Genomic DNA, 16,811 nt, shown 5'->3' with positions numbered 1-16,811 from the left:
AGCGAAGGAGGCGGACAGTGGCAGTGATCCAGGGCTGTGGGTTAGTCGTACGAGAGCGGCGAAGGGAAAGGGGAGCGAGTGAGTCTAGCTGAGTAGAAAGGGTAGAGTTGAGAGCAGTAATCTGATCATCAAGACAGGGTAGAGAGGAGAGGGCGGCGAGGTGGGGTGTGAGGCGCTCCGAAAGATGGGTGGGGTCCAGAGAGCGTAGATCTCTGTGCGGGAGTAATACGGAGTAATATTCCTGGGCCATATCTACAAACCATAGCCTTCTTTCCACAAACTGCAATTTTTGTACGAAAAATTTCCCCATAATAATAATAATTGTGGTATTTGTTAAGCATACCTATGTGCCAAGCATTATTCTAAGCACTGGAATAGATACAGGGTAGGTAATCAGTTTGTCCCATGTGGGACACACTTTTAATTCCATTTTATAGATAAGGAAATTGAGGCACAGAGAAGTAAAGTGACTTGCCCAAGGTCATCCAGCAAAAAGGTGGTGGAGCCGGGATTAGAACCCAAGTCCTTTGACTCCCAAGTCTGTGCTGTTTCCACTAAACCACACATTTCACAATTACCAGTAATCACGAAATGGCGAGTCTCCCTAAAAGGGAGTCAATCATCCTAAGATCCATTTGTCCTGTTTCTTGCCTGAAGCTAGTGCCTACCTTCCTAGTCTGACACTTGCCCAAGGTCACACAGCAGGCAAGTGGAGAAACTGAGATTAAAATCCAAGCCCTCCGCCTTCAAGGCCCACGTCCTTTCCATTAATTCATTTATTCATTCAATTGTATTTATTAAGTGCTGACTGTGTGCAGAGCACTATATTAAGCACTTGGGGAAGGAGAATTGCCATCGTTCAAGCTCTCATCCTATCCTGTCTGGACTACTGCATCAGCCTTCTCTCTGATCTCCCATCCTCGTGTCTCTCCCCACCTCAATCCATACTTCATGCTGCTGCCTGGATTGTCTTTGTCCAGAAATGCTCTGGGCATGTTACTCCCCTACTCAAAAATCTCCAGTGGCTACCAATCAATCTGCGCATCAGGCAGAACTCCTCACCGTCGGCTTCAAGGCTCTGCATCACCTCGCCCCCTCCTACCTCACCTCCCTTCTCTCCTTCTACAGCCGAGCCCGCATCCTCCGCTGCTCTGCCACTAATTTCCTCACCGTGCCTCGTTCTTGCCTGTCCCGCCATCGACCCCCGGCCCACGTCATCCCCCGGGCCTGGAATGCCCTCCCTCTACCCATCCGCCAAGCTAGCTCTCTTCCTCCCTTCAAGGCCCTACTGAGAACTCACCTCCTCCAGGAGGCCTTCCCAGACCGAGCCCCTTCCTTCCTCTCCCCCTCGTCACCCCTCTATCCTCCCCATCTTACCTCCTTCTCTTCCCCACAGCACCTGTATATATGTACATATGTTTGTACATATTTATTACTCTATTTATTTATTTATTTATTTTATTTCTGCATATCTATTCTATTTATTTTATTTTGTTAGCATGTTTGGTTTTGTTCTCTGTCTCCCCCTTTTAGACTGTGAGCCCCCTGTTGGGTAGGGACTGTCTCTATATGTTGCCAACTTGTACTTCCCAAGCGCTTAGTACAGTGCTCTGCACACAGTAAACGCTCAATAAATACGATTGATTGATTGATTGATTGATTGAGAATACAACAATAAAGAGTTACAATCATTGCCCACACCGAGCAAGCTCACAATCTAGAGGTGGGGAGACAGGCATGGATACAAATAAACAAACATCAATAAAAATAAATAAAATTACAGATATATTTTAAGTGCTGTGGGGCTAGGGCAGGTGGTGGGGGATAGCAAAGGGAACAGTCAGGGTGACACAGAAGGGAGTGGGAAATGAGGAAAAGTGGGGCTTAGTCTGAGAAGGCCTCTTGGAGCAGATGTGCCTTTAATAAGGCTTTGAAGGGGAGAGAGTAATTGTCTGTCAGGTAGGCCAGGCTGCTACTAGTAGTAGCAATAGTATTAAGTATTTACTGCATTGTTCTAAGCACTGGGGGAGACTACATAGGTGTGAATTAAAAACAGACTCTGCCCCTGGGGGAGCTCACAATTTTACAAAACACATGTGTTGTGAAGCCAAAATGGGCTGTAATTTAGGAACATAATAGTTGTTCCTCTTAATGGAAAAAAAGGATTAACAGGTCAATTCATCTTGGTCACTCTGTTTGGCAATGATACCAATCAATCAATCATATTTATTGAGCTCTTACTAGGTGCACTATTTGCCTAGCACTGTATTAAAGCTTGGAAGATTACAATACAACAGAACAGGCACACATATTCCCTGCCCATAACAAGCGTACATTCTAGAGGGGCAGACAGATCCTAGCCCCTGCTTTCTCCTAAATATTGGCCTCTTCCAGAATCCAAGCACCTAAATACACTTCAGTTATCTCTTCAGGATATTACCTGATTAAATAATTATTGCTGTTGTTTATCGCACCTTCAACACTTAAACTTCACTGATCCCTTCATGACTCCTGGGGATGTCTACTTTATGGCATAGTACTATTTATTTTTAACACAATCTACTATTACTTGGGATTTTTCTGAGTTTTTTAACGCTTCAGCATAGCCCCTACTCCACCCATCTCCCTGACTCCATCCCCATAATCTTGTCCAAGCACCACCCCTCGATCCCCTCCCCCTGCTCCAGCCCCATCAACTCACTCCCAACCAACCACTCCCCACCCTTACACCTTTCCCTCCCCAAGAAATACCCACATATCTTCAACAAGTTGAGGCCTGTGGAACCCCTGCTCCATCATGGGGAAGCTTCCCTTCATCCTTGACAAGTTCTTGATCCAGTCACTACTCCTGCTGTCTGTCACTGAAACAGTCTCCCCAGCTGCTCTCTCGAGAGGAGGCCTCATCTTCACCTACTCCCCAGACTCACTGGGAAATGAGATGTTGACTTCCTTCTCACATCCCTGTACTCCTTTCACCACATTCCACCACCTCCAAACCTTTCTTTCCCTTCCTTCAAAGCTCATACTATCCTCCTCTACCACCCACTCCAGATTCCAGTACTAGTCACCTAGCACTCCCTAGGCCCCACCTACAAATTTTTGAACCATTTTGATTCATTTCTCACATTCCATCACTTTTTCTCCATCCCTACATCTATCCTAGGAACTTCAATATCCACATAGTTGTGCCTGACTACCCTTCCACTGCCTGCTATCACTTCTCAACGCTACTGATATCCTGCTCCACCCCACCTCATCCACTCACCAATTTGGACAAACACTTGATCTTATCATCTCTAGCCACTGCCCAATCTCTACCCTCACCATCTTCCCACCCAAACTCTGTCCTCTCCCTGACTTTCCCATCACTATCCTTTCCATCTCACAAACAAGCCTGTAACCTTAGCATTATCCCTTAGCTCCTCTCTCTTGTACAACCCATAAATTAAATCCTTCACTGAATCCTGTCAGTCTCACCTTTACAACATTGCTAAAATCTACCCTTTCCTCTCCATCCAAACTATTACCACATTAATACCATCACTCATTCTATCCTGCCTAGATCCAGCCTCCTGGACCTCCCAGCCTCCTGGCTCTACCCCATCCAGTCCATACTTGTCTGCTAGGATCATCTTTCTACAGAAACATTCAGGAAATATTACCCCCCTCCTCAAAAATCTCTAGTAGTTACCTATCCCCCTCTGTATCACACAAAAACTCCTCACCATTAGCTTTAAAACTCTCCATCATATTGGCCCCTTACCTCACTCAGCTTGCCTCTCTCTTACAACCCAATTCTCATATTTCACTCCTCTGGTGCTAACGCTCTCACCATGCCCCCATCTCACCTGTCTTGCTGCTGACCCTGACCCATGTCCTGCCCCTAGCCTGGAATATCCTCCCTCAAATATGCCAATTACTCTCCCCCTTCAAAGCCTTATTGAAGACACATCTTCTCCAAGAGGCCTTCCCAGACTAAGCCCTACTTTTCCCCATCTCCCACATCCCTTCTGCTTCATCCTGACTTGATCCCTTTGTTCTTCCCACCCGCCTCCCAGCCACACAGCATATATATATGTATTCATAAGTGCTGAGGGGCTGGGAGCACTGTGCTATATATGTATGTATGTGTGTGTGTGTGTGTGTGTGTGTGTGTGTGTGTATATATATATATATATGTGTGTGTATCTGTAATTTTATTTATGTATATCGATGTCTGTTTATTTGTGTCAATGTCTGTCTCCACCCCCTAGACTGTGAGCTCATTGTGGGCAGGGATTGTCACTGTTTATTGCTGTATCATAGTTTCCCAAGCATATCATACAGTGCTGTGCACACAGTAAGCACTTACTAAATACGATTGAATGAATGAATGAACTCTGAAGTCCCTTTCTGAACACAACCTCCTCACCTGCCTCTCTCCCACACACCTCTTGCTGCAAATCTGTCCTGTTCCCCACAGAGATCTTCAATTTTTTGACCCTATCCAAATTTCTCAACTCATCACGCCCCATTTAGCCTCCATACCCAAACTACCTTCCCTTGATGACCAAATTGATGCTCTCAACACCATCCTCCCTACTGAACTCAACTCACTGGTTCCCCTATCTCTGTCAATCTCCCATCACTAACCCACAGCCTTGGACCACCTCCACAGTCCAACTCCTTCACTCCTGTGCACAAACCACAGAGCACTGCTAGTGGAAATCTAGATATCAGGCAATATTGTCCACTACAGGTTTATCCTAGCGAGCTTTTAACTCCGCCCTTTCCTTTGCCTGGCAAAATTATTTCTCCATCCTTATTGATTGCCCTCACCAGTTGCTACAGATTGTTAACTCTCTCCTCAAACCCATTGTCTCCCTGCCTCCCCATCCGTTGCCCCAAATGACCAGGCCACCTACCTTACTGGAAATGACACTATAATAATCTCGCGGTCCCCTCCATTCTCCAAACTGCCTCTTCTTCAACACTGCCATCTAGGTAATAAGTCTTTCAGCATGAGGGACCTTGCATCCCTTAGGGAAACTTGTCCTGGAATGACCTCTCACTAACTGTACTGGAATGCCCTCCTTCGTACCAGACAGATAATGGCTCTCCTTCATTTTAGAGCCTTACTTTAAGCACATCTCTAAGAAGCCTTCTCTAAGTGCTCTTCTCCTTTTATCCCACTCCCTTCTGTGTCACCCTGACTTGCTCTCTTCATTCATCCTCCCTCCCATTCCCACGGCACATATGCATATATTTGTATGTATCTGTTATTTACATTAATGCCTGTCTTTCCCTATAGACTGAGTTTGTTTTGGGTGGGGGAATGTATCTGTTGTTATATTGTACTATCCCAAGCACTTAGTATGGTGCTTTGCATACAGTAAGCACTCAATAAATACAATTGAATGAATGAATGAATAAATGAATGAATAAGCCCAAGCCAGTATTAATTATACTGTGTCAACCTGATTAGCTTGTATGTACTCCACCTGGCACTGAGTAGGTGCTTTTCATTCATTCTTTCATTCAATCATATTTATTGAGCGCTTACTGTGTGCAGAGCACTGTACTAAGCGCTTGGGAAGTACAAGTTGGCAACATACAGAGACGGTCTCTACCCAACAATGGGCTCACAGTCTAGAAAGGGGAGACACACAACAAAACATATTAACCAAATAAAATAAATAGAATAGTAAATATGTACAAGTAAAATAAATATAGAGTAATAAATCTGTACAAATATACAATTGCTGTGGGGAGGGGAAGGAGGTAGGGCAGGAGGGATGGGGAGGGGGAAAGGAAGGAGGGGGCTCAGTCTGGGAAGGCCTCCTGGAGGAGGTGAGCTGTCAGTAGGGCTTTGAAGGAAGCTAGCTAGCTTGGCAGATGTGCGGAGGGAGGGCATTCCAGGCCAGGGGGAGGACATGGGCCGTGGGTCGATGGCGGGACAGGAGAGAATGAGGCACAATGAGGTTAGCGGCAGAGGAGCGGAGGGTGCGAGCTGGGCTGTAGAAGGAAAGAAGGGAGGTGAGGTAGGAGGGGGCGAGGTGATGGAGAGCCTTGAAGCTGAGAGTGAGGAGTTTTCGCCTGATGCCTAGGTTGACTGGTAGCCACTGGAGATTTTTGAGGAGGGGAGTAACATGCCTAGAGCGTTTCTGCACAAAGATGATCCTGACAGCAGCGTGAAGTATAGACTGAAGTGGGGTGAGACAGGAGGATGGGAGATCAGAGAGGAAGCTGATGCAGTAAACCAGTCGGGATAGGATGAAAGATTGAACCAGATTTGAACCAGATTGAACCAGAGATTGAATAGGAGATGAACAAATATGATTATGTAAAAAATACAGAAAGAAAGTCTGGAAAGGAAAGGAAGTCCGCAGTGGTCAAAGCAGGTCCTCTAGCAGGGGGCAAATCAGCAGCTCCCAGCTAGGGTGGGAAAATCCATAAGGCTGCTAAGTAGCAGGTTGTTACAGCAGGTGTCCAGAGTGAATGCCCAAATCGACGGTTGATGGCACTGTTATCTCCTCTGTAAATTACTGTCCTGCTTCTTTTGGGAGGCGTCTGGATTGCAGTGTGCAGAGGGTGGAGGCAGTAGGGAGCAACAGTGTGTCTCGGTGGGCTTGGGAGTCAGGTCATGGGTTCTAATCCCAGCTCTGCCACTTGTCAGCTGTGTGACTTGGGGCAAGTCACTTAACTTCTCTGTGCCTGTTACCTCATCTGTATCATTGAAGAGTCTGGAGAACATATTATTGCCGGTGCTGGAGAGTTGCACCTGGAAATCTGCATAAAGGATCTTGAAGAGGATCATGCATGTATTCCCATTAAAGTAAACTCTTCCCTGAGTTACGGCACAGTAGTAGGGAAAGTGAATTTGTCTCCCAGAAGTGAGTCAGCCATGTCTTACACTGCTGGCACTTGTGGGTGCCACTGGCCAATAATTTGGACTTGGGCAGCTACCTGCTCTATTGCATTCCTTCTTGGATGATTGTGTTTGTGAAATTATGAACCCAGTTTTGCAATTCCCACCCTAGATCAAGTATTAGCATTCCCAACCTCCATGTGTTTTATTTATAAAGAATCCACTCTGTATATCACTAGCTTAGAGTTCATGGAGCAACTGGCCCTAAAACACTGGACCCCTACAGATAGTGTATTCTTTCATTGTAGCAGCTCAGCAGAGCAACAAAAAGATGTGCCCTGAGAGGATGAAACCTTTTCAGCCCATTCTGTGACTAATTTAATTTGATGTAAATTTTGAGACATCCAAACTCTTTGGTGACCTTGCCTATACTCAGGTACCTAACAAATAAACTTGCATTTAAAGACTGAAATGTGGAGGGGTTTCCTTAGAGAAGCAGCATGGCTCAGTGGAAAGAGCATGGGCTTTGGAGTCAGAGGTCATGGGTTCAAATCCTGGCTCTGCCAATTGTGAGCTGTGACTTTGGGCAAGTGACTTAACTTCTCTGTGCCTCAGTTCCCTCATCTGTCAAATGGGGATTTGAGCCCCCCGTGGGACAACCTGATCACCTTGTAATTTCCCCAGTGCTTAGAACAGTGCTTTGCACACGGTAAGCGCTTAATAAACGCCATCATTATTATCTGTAAAATCTGTGCGCCCCACGTGATAACCTGATCACCTTGTATCCCCCCCGGTGCTTAGAACACATCACATATAGTAAGCACTTAACAAATGCCATTACTTTTATTAGGGGGAATAGCAATTCCTCTTCCTGCACTCCCAATCCCTAGTACACGGATTGTGGGAGAATGAATGAGGGTGCCCATGTCCCCTCTGCAGGGAAGTCCTAGGCCCCTGTACATTGGGGTGGGGTCCAGGGTCTCTTCCCTCTGAGCAGACCCTCCATTTTGGCTCAGTCCTCGAACACCCATATACACAGGGCAACCTTTCCCTCCAGAGTGATCCCATGTCTCCGGTGTGAGATGAAATGGCTAGAGGTGTGCCTTCTCTTGCAGTGATCCCAAGTGCCTCATGGTGGATATAGGGGAGGAGAGCCTCCCCTTGTCTCCATTTTTTGGCCCCTGGGCTGCCTTTCTTTCAGAGGTGTCTGTTCTCCGGAGGTGCCAGAGGGTTCATCTTACATTCCTTTTAGGGTGGTCCTAGAACATCCCCAAAGGCTGGGGGTGAGAAGAAAATCTGGGGGAAAGAGTTGCACCTCTCAGACCTCTGGCACATCATTAGTGCCCCTTACAGCCCTCTCTCCACTCTGCAGTCATCACTAGTAGTAGCTGTAGTGGAAGTAGTACGATTGAATGAATAAGTTGTAGTTGTAGTCATATTCGTACTCATAGTGTGCTACTGCTGCTGCTGCTATTTCTGTTACTAGTATGTAATCATTCATTACTCTGCTTCCCACCCAAACCCTGATCACCCCAACTTTCCCATCACAGTAAATGGCACTACTATCCTTCCTTTCACAACTGTGTAACCTTGGGGTTATCCTTGACTCCGCTCATCCAACTCATGTAGTCAATCCATTACTAAATCCTGTGGGTCCCACCTTCACATCACTAAAATCCACCCTTTCCTCTCAGAAACTGCATAAACCAGTTGCATTACAATGAATTTCTCAGCAGGCCCTCGATCCTTAAGATTTTTTGATAAAGATTTGGCAGACGCTTTCACCAACCATAGTTTATTTTCACCATATGTTGAAATTCCGGGGTTTCCTTGTATGCTAATGGTGGATTACTTCTGAAGAATTAGAAGTGCTTTAAGTACATATATAATGGCAAAATAAATAATCATTTTTGACAAAGGGGAAGGATCAAGTTTTCTAAAATGTATTTCAAGAAAATAACTCAAATTGTGAATGTATGACAAGTTTATTTATGTTAATTAGCATTTGATATTCATTACTCCAATCTGATATACAACTACAGAAATTCTGTGCTGACAACCCAGCATTTTAATGCCTTCTAATTTCACTAAATAGAAAGTTCTCACTACAGTTAAACTTCTAAAATACATCCTAAATTATATCAACCTCTCCAAAATTTTGAATTTATAAAATGGAATTTAGTATATATTTAATGGAAATGTTGTGTATTAAGAGTGTTCCAAATACCATGCAGAATCTAGAAACTTAAAAGGCTGAAAATAAACAATTTCTGAATTCCCCAACTAGCTCTAAAATTTATAACAAGTACCAAAGAAATGTCACTCCAGTTTAGTGATTTGCTTCCTCCTCCATGTTGGAATTCAACAAAAATTAATCTAGTGTTGAAAGAAACTTTACAATTTATCCAAAAAGTTGTCCAATGCTGGGATTCCTTCTTTCAGTCCTTTGCGTTTTCGAGTTTCGGCTACAACTTGACACGGGCGGCTAGTGTTGTCAAAAGGATCTCCAGGAAGAATTTGCCAGTGGTCAAATACACACTGGGGAAAGGCTTGGCCGCCTGTGTTGGACCTCAAGTCAGCTGTAAAACCTAAGGCGAAAAATCTTAGCTTTAAAACCCAAATTCCCTAAGTGTCTCCTGCTTTCCCCTTAATTTTTACCAAGAAATGTGTGAATAAAGCACACTATTTTTAAATAAAGAGGTACTGTGGCTTAGTGCAAAGAACAAGGGCCTGGGAGACCCTGGATTCTGTAAATTGCCTATCATGTGACCCTGGGCAAGTCATTCAATCTCCTCATCTGAAAAATACCTGCTCATCCTCCCATTTAACCTCTGAGACAAAGAATGTCCAAAGTGAATCTACCGCTTTATACATTACTAAGCGCTTTAAAAGTATTCTTAAAAATAAACAGTATTAATAATAATAATAATGATGGCACTTATTTAGCACTTACTATGTGCAAAGCATTGTTCTAAGCACTGGGGAAATTCAAGGTGATCAGGTTGTCCCATGGGGGGCTCACAGTCTTAATCCCCATTTTACAGATGAGGTAGCTGAGGCCCAGAGAAGTTAAGTGACTTGCCCAAAGTCACACAATTGACAATTGGGAGAGCCAGGATTTAAACCCATGACCTCCAACTCCAAAGCCCGTGTTCTTTCCATTAAGCCATGCTGCTTCACTGTTAGATCTATTCAGATCTGTTGCTAAAATCTGACTGGAATACTTGGCATTTTATGTAAAGTAGTAACAGCAAGGAAATTTGAATGGAGCTAGGACTCACCAAAAGATTCGTTGACTGGCAGATAAGCTTTCACAACAAACATAGGAGTGCCAGCAACCTGTGATTCCTCAAAAACATGCCCTCGTTTCCTGTTCAGGACGCCATAGATGCCACCAACCACTTGTTCTGGACACTGAAAATGTAATCTTTAATAGCAGGGATGGGTTACAAAATTAAAAAGTAGTGATCCTGAAATCCAAAATATTTTACCTGAATCTCCACAAGGTAGATGGGCTCCATGAGTCTGGGTTGTGCAGTCAATACACAGGCATATAGGCAGCGTCTTGCAGTGGGAATGATCTGGCCACCACCACGATGAATGGCATCAGCATGCAGGGTTACATCATGCACATCAAAACGAACAGCACGCATATTCTCTTCACATAATGCTCCCTGTCATAACATATGCAAAACATATGTAAAACATCTTCCCTGAGAGCTCTGCTACACTTATGGCTATGACTAAATTGACCTTTATATCTCTTCACACAACCTTATAAGTTAAAAAGTTGTTCTGTCTGACTCTTCAATTTCTTTAGCGAGGTGGGGTAGGAGGGAGCCAGGTGATTTAGTACTTTAAAGTCAATGGTGAGGAATTTTTGTCTGATGCGGAGGTGGATGGCCATCCACTGGTGTTTCTTGAGAAGCGGGGAAATGGTCTGAATGGTTTTGAAGGAAAATGATCTAGGCAGCAGAGTAGAGTATGGACTGGAGTGAGGGAGGTTAGCAAGGAGGCTGCTAGAGTAACCAAGGCAAAATAAGATCTCTGCTTTGAATAACAGTAGTTTGGATGGAAAGGAAGGGGCGGATTAATGATGTACAAATGTTAAAGGGCATTAAGAACTGGTAATGCCTTTGACAATTAGGGTCACTTATCTACAAAACATACTGACCAAGAGATTGGTCAACCTACATGGAGGAATACCAACATACCTCTTTAGTGGCCCACTGGAATCCAGCCACCACACTGTCCTTGATTTCATTTAGGTACTGCACTCCTTTGGTGATGTCTGTTAGAACATTAGGTCCACTGCCATCAGGCCCAAAACACCAGATTTTACGGGCCTCTGTCACATCCCACTCATACTTCTCAGCCAAGTAACGAGCCCGGGTCTTGAGCTCCTGGCGAGCTGACACTTCGCCTTTATCAATATCTTCAGCCAAACCATCTGGGAAGGGTTGAGCTTTCATATACAGTCGATTGTGCTTATTGGGTGACTTGGAAAGACAAAGCACATTTGATTCTTCACTGACTGTCTCTCGATATGATACCACAGGATCTGATTTCTGAAAGAAAGTGAATGCAAGTAAGGGTTAGGCAGTCCAAGAAATCCTGAACAGAAGTAAATACAGAATTGATAATAGTCTAAATTTATAATTTTCTTAATGGCTGAATATATCCCCAAAACAACATGGTGTCCATTTTTATGAAAGGACTTTTGAATTTAAATAATACCACTCAGAAAGGCATACCTTACAAATAAAACTAGCTAGGTCTACTAGCTAGCCTACCAGTATTGCCCTTTCAAATCAGTCGACAGACAATGTTCTGTGTGCAGAACACTGTACTAAGGACTTAGGAGAACACCAGGAAAACACCAAAAGTGATTTGGCACATAAGTTCCCTGCTTACAGAAACTTTCAATGATTTTTGGATAATAGCTAAGGGCCGTGGTAAATACAGATAATCAGGTTGGATACCATGCCTGTCCCTCAAGGAGTTCACAAATGTGTGCACAAGTGCTGTAGGTCTGAGGGAAGAGGTGAATACCACATACTTAAAAGGGTACAAATATAAGGGAATAGCTGACAGAAATAAGGACTATGAGCCCACTGTTGGGTAGGGATTGTCTCTGTTGCCAAACTGTACTTTGCAAGCTTTGCACACAGTAAGCACTCCATAAACAAGTTTGAGTGAATGAATGAATGAATGACAGGGAAATGAGTGAAGCAAGGCCTTTGGAAAGAGATGCCATTTTAGTAAGACTCAAAGTACTGGAAGTGATTGATAGTCACACATGAAAGGATAAGGACACTGGAAAGGATTTAAGTAGGCAAAGAAGGCAGAAAGGTTAGCGAGGATGCTGATGCACTAGTAATGGCTTGATATAAATACCTGGATAAATGTAGAATGGAAAAGACTGGGTACGAGATTTTAGCTACCCTGACTCAAACAATCAATGCTATTTTTTTTAGCAATTACTATACGCAGAGAATTGTAAGCTTGCCCACTACAAGACTGCAAAAGGAAACGAGATAAAACAAAGAAATTTGGGAATCATCTGCTAGGGATGGTAATTGAAGCCATGAGAGTTGGTTAGTCTGCCACCATCTACAGACTTTGGTGGTGCATGCACTCCTATTAAAAATGGTAGCTTTGTTTCCACCTTATGAGATGCTTTTCTTCTCCCCTATGCCCTCACTATTGTTGAGTGTCAGTCTTACCTTTCAAAGGAAATTCCCCAGCAGATACCACAGGCAGACAAGCAGCCCTTTCTGGATCTCAGGCTCCTACAGCCTTCCTTCGCCTTTCCGCCCCACTCCAGATCCTGCCCTACTTGCCTCATTTGGCAGCTGTGCAGGATTTGGCACCAGATAGCAAAAGTGCTTTGGATCCATTTGGGTTCTCACCTTTGGCCTGACTAGCCAGAGTTAGAAAGGGGGATTACTGCTGTAGTACAAAATGATTCGTTCGCCCAATTTTGTGTCAATGTCCCATCAGTACTGCAACTCTTAACACCATCTGCTTACCGCAAAATTTAGGACAGGAGAAAATACGTACAGAGGCTGCACCTGAACCTTGGGCCAACCATCCTCCTCCAAATTGTCTTTATGCCAAAATGTTCTAACTATGAGTTTGTGTTAGTGGTCAAATGTTCTCAGAATGGGTAGAAGCCTATCCTTGCAAACAAGCCGACAACTACAGTTGCCAAGATATTACTCAGAATTAATACATTTTGGCATTCCTCATCCTAGATAATGACGAAGGAACTCATTTCACTGGGAAGGTCATGCAAAGAAATTTGCTGCTTTACGTATCATTTCTTGGGAAACAAAAATTTCCCTGCTTCTACCACCCCAGTCAAGCAGGGCAGTGGAAACTCAGAACTGCAAAAATTTACAAAGAAACTAACTTCAGTGGCCAGATGCCCTGCACTTGGCCCTTACGTCTATGTCTATAGCCACCCGAAAGATTGGGCTCCCCAGTCACACATAAAATTGTAACAGGGAGGCTGATGTGACATCCTCATTCAGCACCCTAAGCTATCACCCAAGTTAATCTGCAGTTGGCTGATAAAGCACTTTTTAAGACACTTCTTTAAAGTCTGCCCACAAACTAGATGTGGAAATCTTACCAAAACCAGCCATGGGTACCTGGATCTGAAGTTTTTCCAGGGGAAAGACATCTTGCAGCCAGAGCAAAAGTCCACCCCCTTCCAAACCAACAAACTGAGCTAGAAGATGGAGTACTGTGTGAGATGGATATCCTAGCTGAATCTTCAAATAAGACCACCTTGCCCACTCACCAACTTGGTCACACCCTCGACCTCATCATCTCCTACCACTCCACTGTCTCCACCCTCACCACCTCTGAAATCCCTCTTTGACCATAGCCTTCTCACCTGCCTCATTCACACTCCTTTCCCCTGTAAATCTATATTACTTCCTCACAGAGACCTCCACTATTTGACCCCATCCATCTTTCTGAGCGCCTCACACCCCATCTCGCCTCCCTTTCCTCTCTACCCCATCTTGATGATCAGATTACTGCTCTCAACTCTACCCTCTCTACTCAGCTCGACTCATTCGCTCCCCTTTCCCTTCGCCGCTCTCGTACCACTAACCCACAGCCCTGGATCACTGCCACTGTCCGCCTCCTTTGCTCTTATGCTCGAGCTGCTGAACGGTGCTGGCGAAAGTCTAAACACCATGCCAACCTCGTTCACTTCAAGTTTATCCTTTCCTGCCTTAACCCTGCCCTCTCCTCTGCCAGACAAAACTATTTCTCCTCCCTTATTGACACCCATGCCCATCATTTCCGTCAGCTCTTCCGTGCATTTAACTCCCTTCTCAGTCCCCTGGTTCCTCCTGCTCTTCCTTCCCTCACCCACAATGATCTGGCCTCCTACTTCATTAATAAAATTAAACCCATCAGGTCTGAACTCCCCGAAGTCACTTCCCCTCCTCCAACCCCCCGGCTCTCAACGCTCTCCGCTACTCTCCCATCCTTCCCTGCAGTATCCTCAGAGGAGATCTCCTCCCTCCTCTCAAGTGCTACTCTGGCCTCTCAAGTGCTACTCTGTGCTTCTAACCCCATTCCCTCTCACCTTATGAAATCTCTAGCTCCGTCCTTTCTCCCCTCCTTAACTTCCATCTTCAACCGCTCACTCTCCACTGGTTCTTTCCCCTCCGTCTTCAAACATGCCCACATCTCTCCCATGCTAAAAAAACCCTCTCTTCACCCCATCTCACCTTCTGGTTATCGCCCTATATCCCTCCTACCATTCCTTTCCAAACTACTTGAACAAGTCGTCTACACGCGCTGCCTCGAATTCCAACGCCAACTCTCTCTTCGACCCCCTCCAGTCTGGCTTCCGTCCCCTACATTCCATGGAAACTGTCCTCTCAAAGGTCACCAATGACCTCCTGCTTGCCAAATCCAACGGGTCATACTCTATCCTAATTCTCCTGGACCTCTCAGCTGCCTTCGACACTGTGGACCTCCCCCTTCTCCTCAACACGCTATCCGACCTTGGCTTCACAAATTCCGTCCTCTCCTGGTTCTCCTCTTATCTCTCCGGCCGTTCATTTTCAGTGTCTTTTGCAGGCTCCTCCTCCCCCTCCTATCCCCTTACTGTAGGGGTTGCTCAAGTGTCAGTTCTTGGTCCCCTTCTGTTCTCTATCTACACTCACTCCCTTGGTGAACTCATTTGCTCCCATGTATTCAACTATCATCTCTAAGCCGATGACACCCGAATCTACATCACTGCCCCTGCTTTCTCTCCCTCCCTCCAGGCTCGCATCTCCTCCTGCCTTCACGACATCTCCATCTGGATGTGTGCATGCCATCTAAAACTCAACATGTCCAAGACTGAACAACTTATCTTTCCTCCCAAACCCTGCCCTCGCCCTGACTTTCCCATCACTGTCGACGGCACTACCATCCTTCCCGTTTTATAAGCCCGCAACCTCATTGTCATCCTCGACTCTGGTCTTTCTTTCATCCCTCATACCCAATCCATCACCAAAACCTGCCAGTCTCACCTCTGCAACATCGCCAAGATCCGCCCTTTCCTCTCCATCCAAACCGCTACCCTGTTCGTTCAATCTCTCATCCTATCCCTACTGGAATACTGCATCAGCCTCCTCTCCAATCTCCCATCCTCCTGTCTCTCCCCACTTCAATCCATACTTCACGCCGCTGCCCGGACCATCTTTGTGAAGAAACTCTTTGGGCATGTTACTCCCCTCTTCAAAAATCTCCAGTGGCTACCAATCAACCTACACATCAGGCAGAAACTCCTCACCCTCAGCTTCAAGGCTCTCCATCACCTCACCCCCCTCCTCCCTCACCTCCCTTCTCTCCTTCTACAGCCCAGCCCTACCCTCCGCTCCTCTGCCGCTAATCTCCTCACTGTACCTCGCTCTCACCTGTCCACCCGCGACCCCCAGCCCACGTCATCCTTCTGGCCTGGAATGCCATCCCTCCGCACATCCACCTAGCTAGCTGTCTCTTCCTCCCTTCAAAGCCCTACTGAGAGCTCACCTCCTCCAGGAGGCCTTCCCAGACTGAGCACCCTCCTTCCTCTCCCTCTCCTCCCCGCCCTAGCTCCTTCCCCTCCCAACACCTGTATGTATGTATATATGTTTGCACATATTTATTACTCTATTCATTTATTCTATTTGTACATATTTAGTCTATTTATTTTATTAATATGTCTTGTTTTGCTGTCTGTCTCCCCCTTCTAGACTGTGAGCCCGCCGTTGGTTAGGGACTGTCTCTATATGTTGTCAACTTGTACTTCCCAAGCGCTTAGTAAAGTGCTCTGCACACAGTAAGCGCTCAATACACACGATTGAATGAATGAATGAATGAAAGTCAAGATACCACTTAAGGCCCTACTACTTAACATCACCAGTACATGGACAGAATTGAACTATGAAACTGGAAACTCCCCAGGATTGTTATTATTTGTTGTTGGCATTATCAGCATTGATGAAGATATGTGAAGTGTAAAACTGGAAGATGGTAAAAAGCTGTTTGTTAATTTACATTGTTTCTCAACCCTGCACCTGGACTCTGGGTCCAGAACCTACACTTACCTTAGGAAGTGGTTACAGTGGGAAATGTAATTGTTGCACCTATACATATTTGCCTGACCATTTTAAACAAAGTATACACATCTGGTAGTGGTACCCATGTCAGTAAGAACCTGGGTTAATACATCTTCTCCTCCTACTTAGTGACTGCCAACTAGTCCCAGTTAGGCTACAATCCCCCTTTTCTTTCTCAAGCAATAGGACCCAGATGAAGCAGTGTGGCCTACGTAAAGAGCACGGGCTTGGGAGTCAGAGAACAAGAGTTTTAGTCCTGCCTCTGCCATTTGTCTGCTGTGTGACCTCGGGCAAGCCACTTACCTTTTCTGTAAAATAGGGACAACCTATTTGACTTGTTTCTACTA

General features: G+C 45.2%; 1 protein-coding gene across 1 annotated transcript in view; it reads right to left on the bottom strand.

Annotated features, from left to right (window-relative positions):
• Window positions 1-8,813: 8,813 nt before the first annotated feature.
• The window catches only part of LOC119946732 (elongation factor 2-like), a 34,348-nt gene continuing 26,350 nt past the window's right edge, over window positions 8,814-16,811 (bottom strand). Inside the window, exons 12-15 of the mRNA XM_038768151.1 lie at window positions 11,062-11,415; window positions 10,339-10,521; window positions 10,129-10,261; window positions 8,814-9,435 (exon numbers count right to left, since the gene is read on the bottom strand). Of these exons, the coding sequence (XP_038624079.1) occupies window positions 9,242-9,435; window positions 10,129-10,261; window positions 10,339-10,521; window positions 11,062-11,415 (864 nt within the window). The 3' untranslated portion in view covers window positions 8,814-9,241. The remainder of the gene's footprint in view (window positions 9,436-10,128; window positions 10,262-10,338; window positions 10,522-11,061; window positions 11,416-16,811) is intronic.

The sequence above is a fragment of the Tachyglossus aculeatus genome, chromosome Y3, assembly GCF_015852505.1.
Source record: "Tachyglossus aculeatus isolate mTacAcu1 chromosome Y3, mTacAcu1.pri, whole genome shotgun sequence".
Lineage (NCBI taxonomy): Eukaryota > Metazoa > Chordata > Mammalia > Monotremata > Tachyglossidae > Tachyglossus > Tachyglossus aculeatus.
The sequence above is the reverse complement of the archived record's forward strand: the minus strand, read 5'-3'. Positions and strand labels throughout refer to the sequence as shown.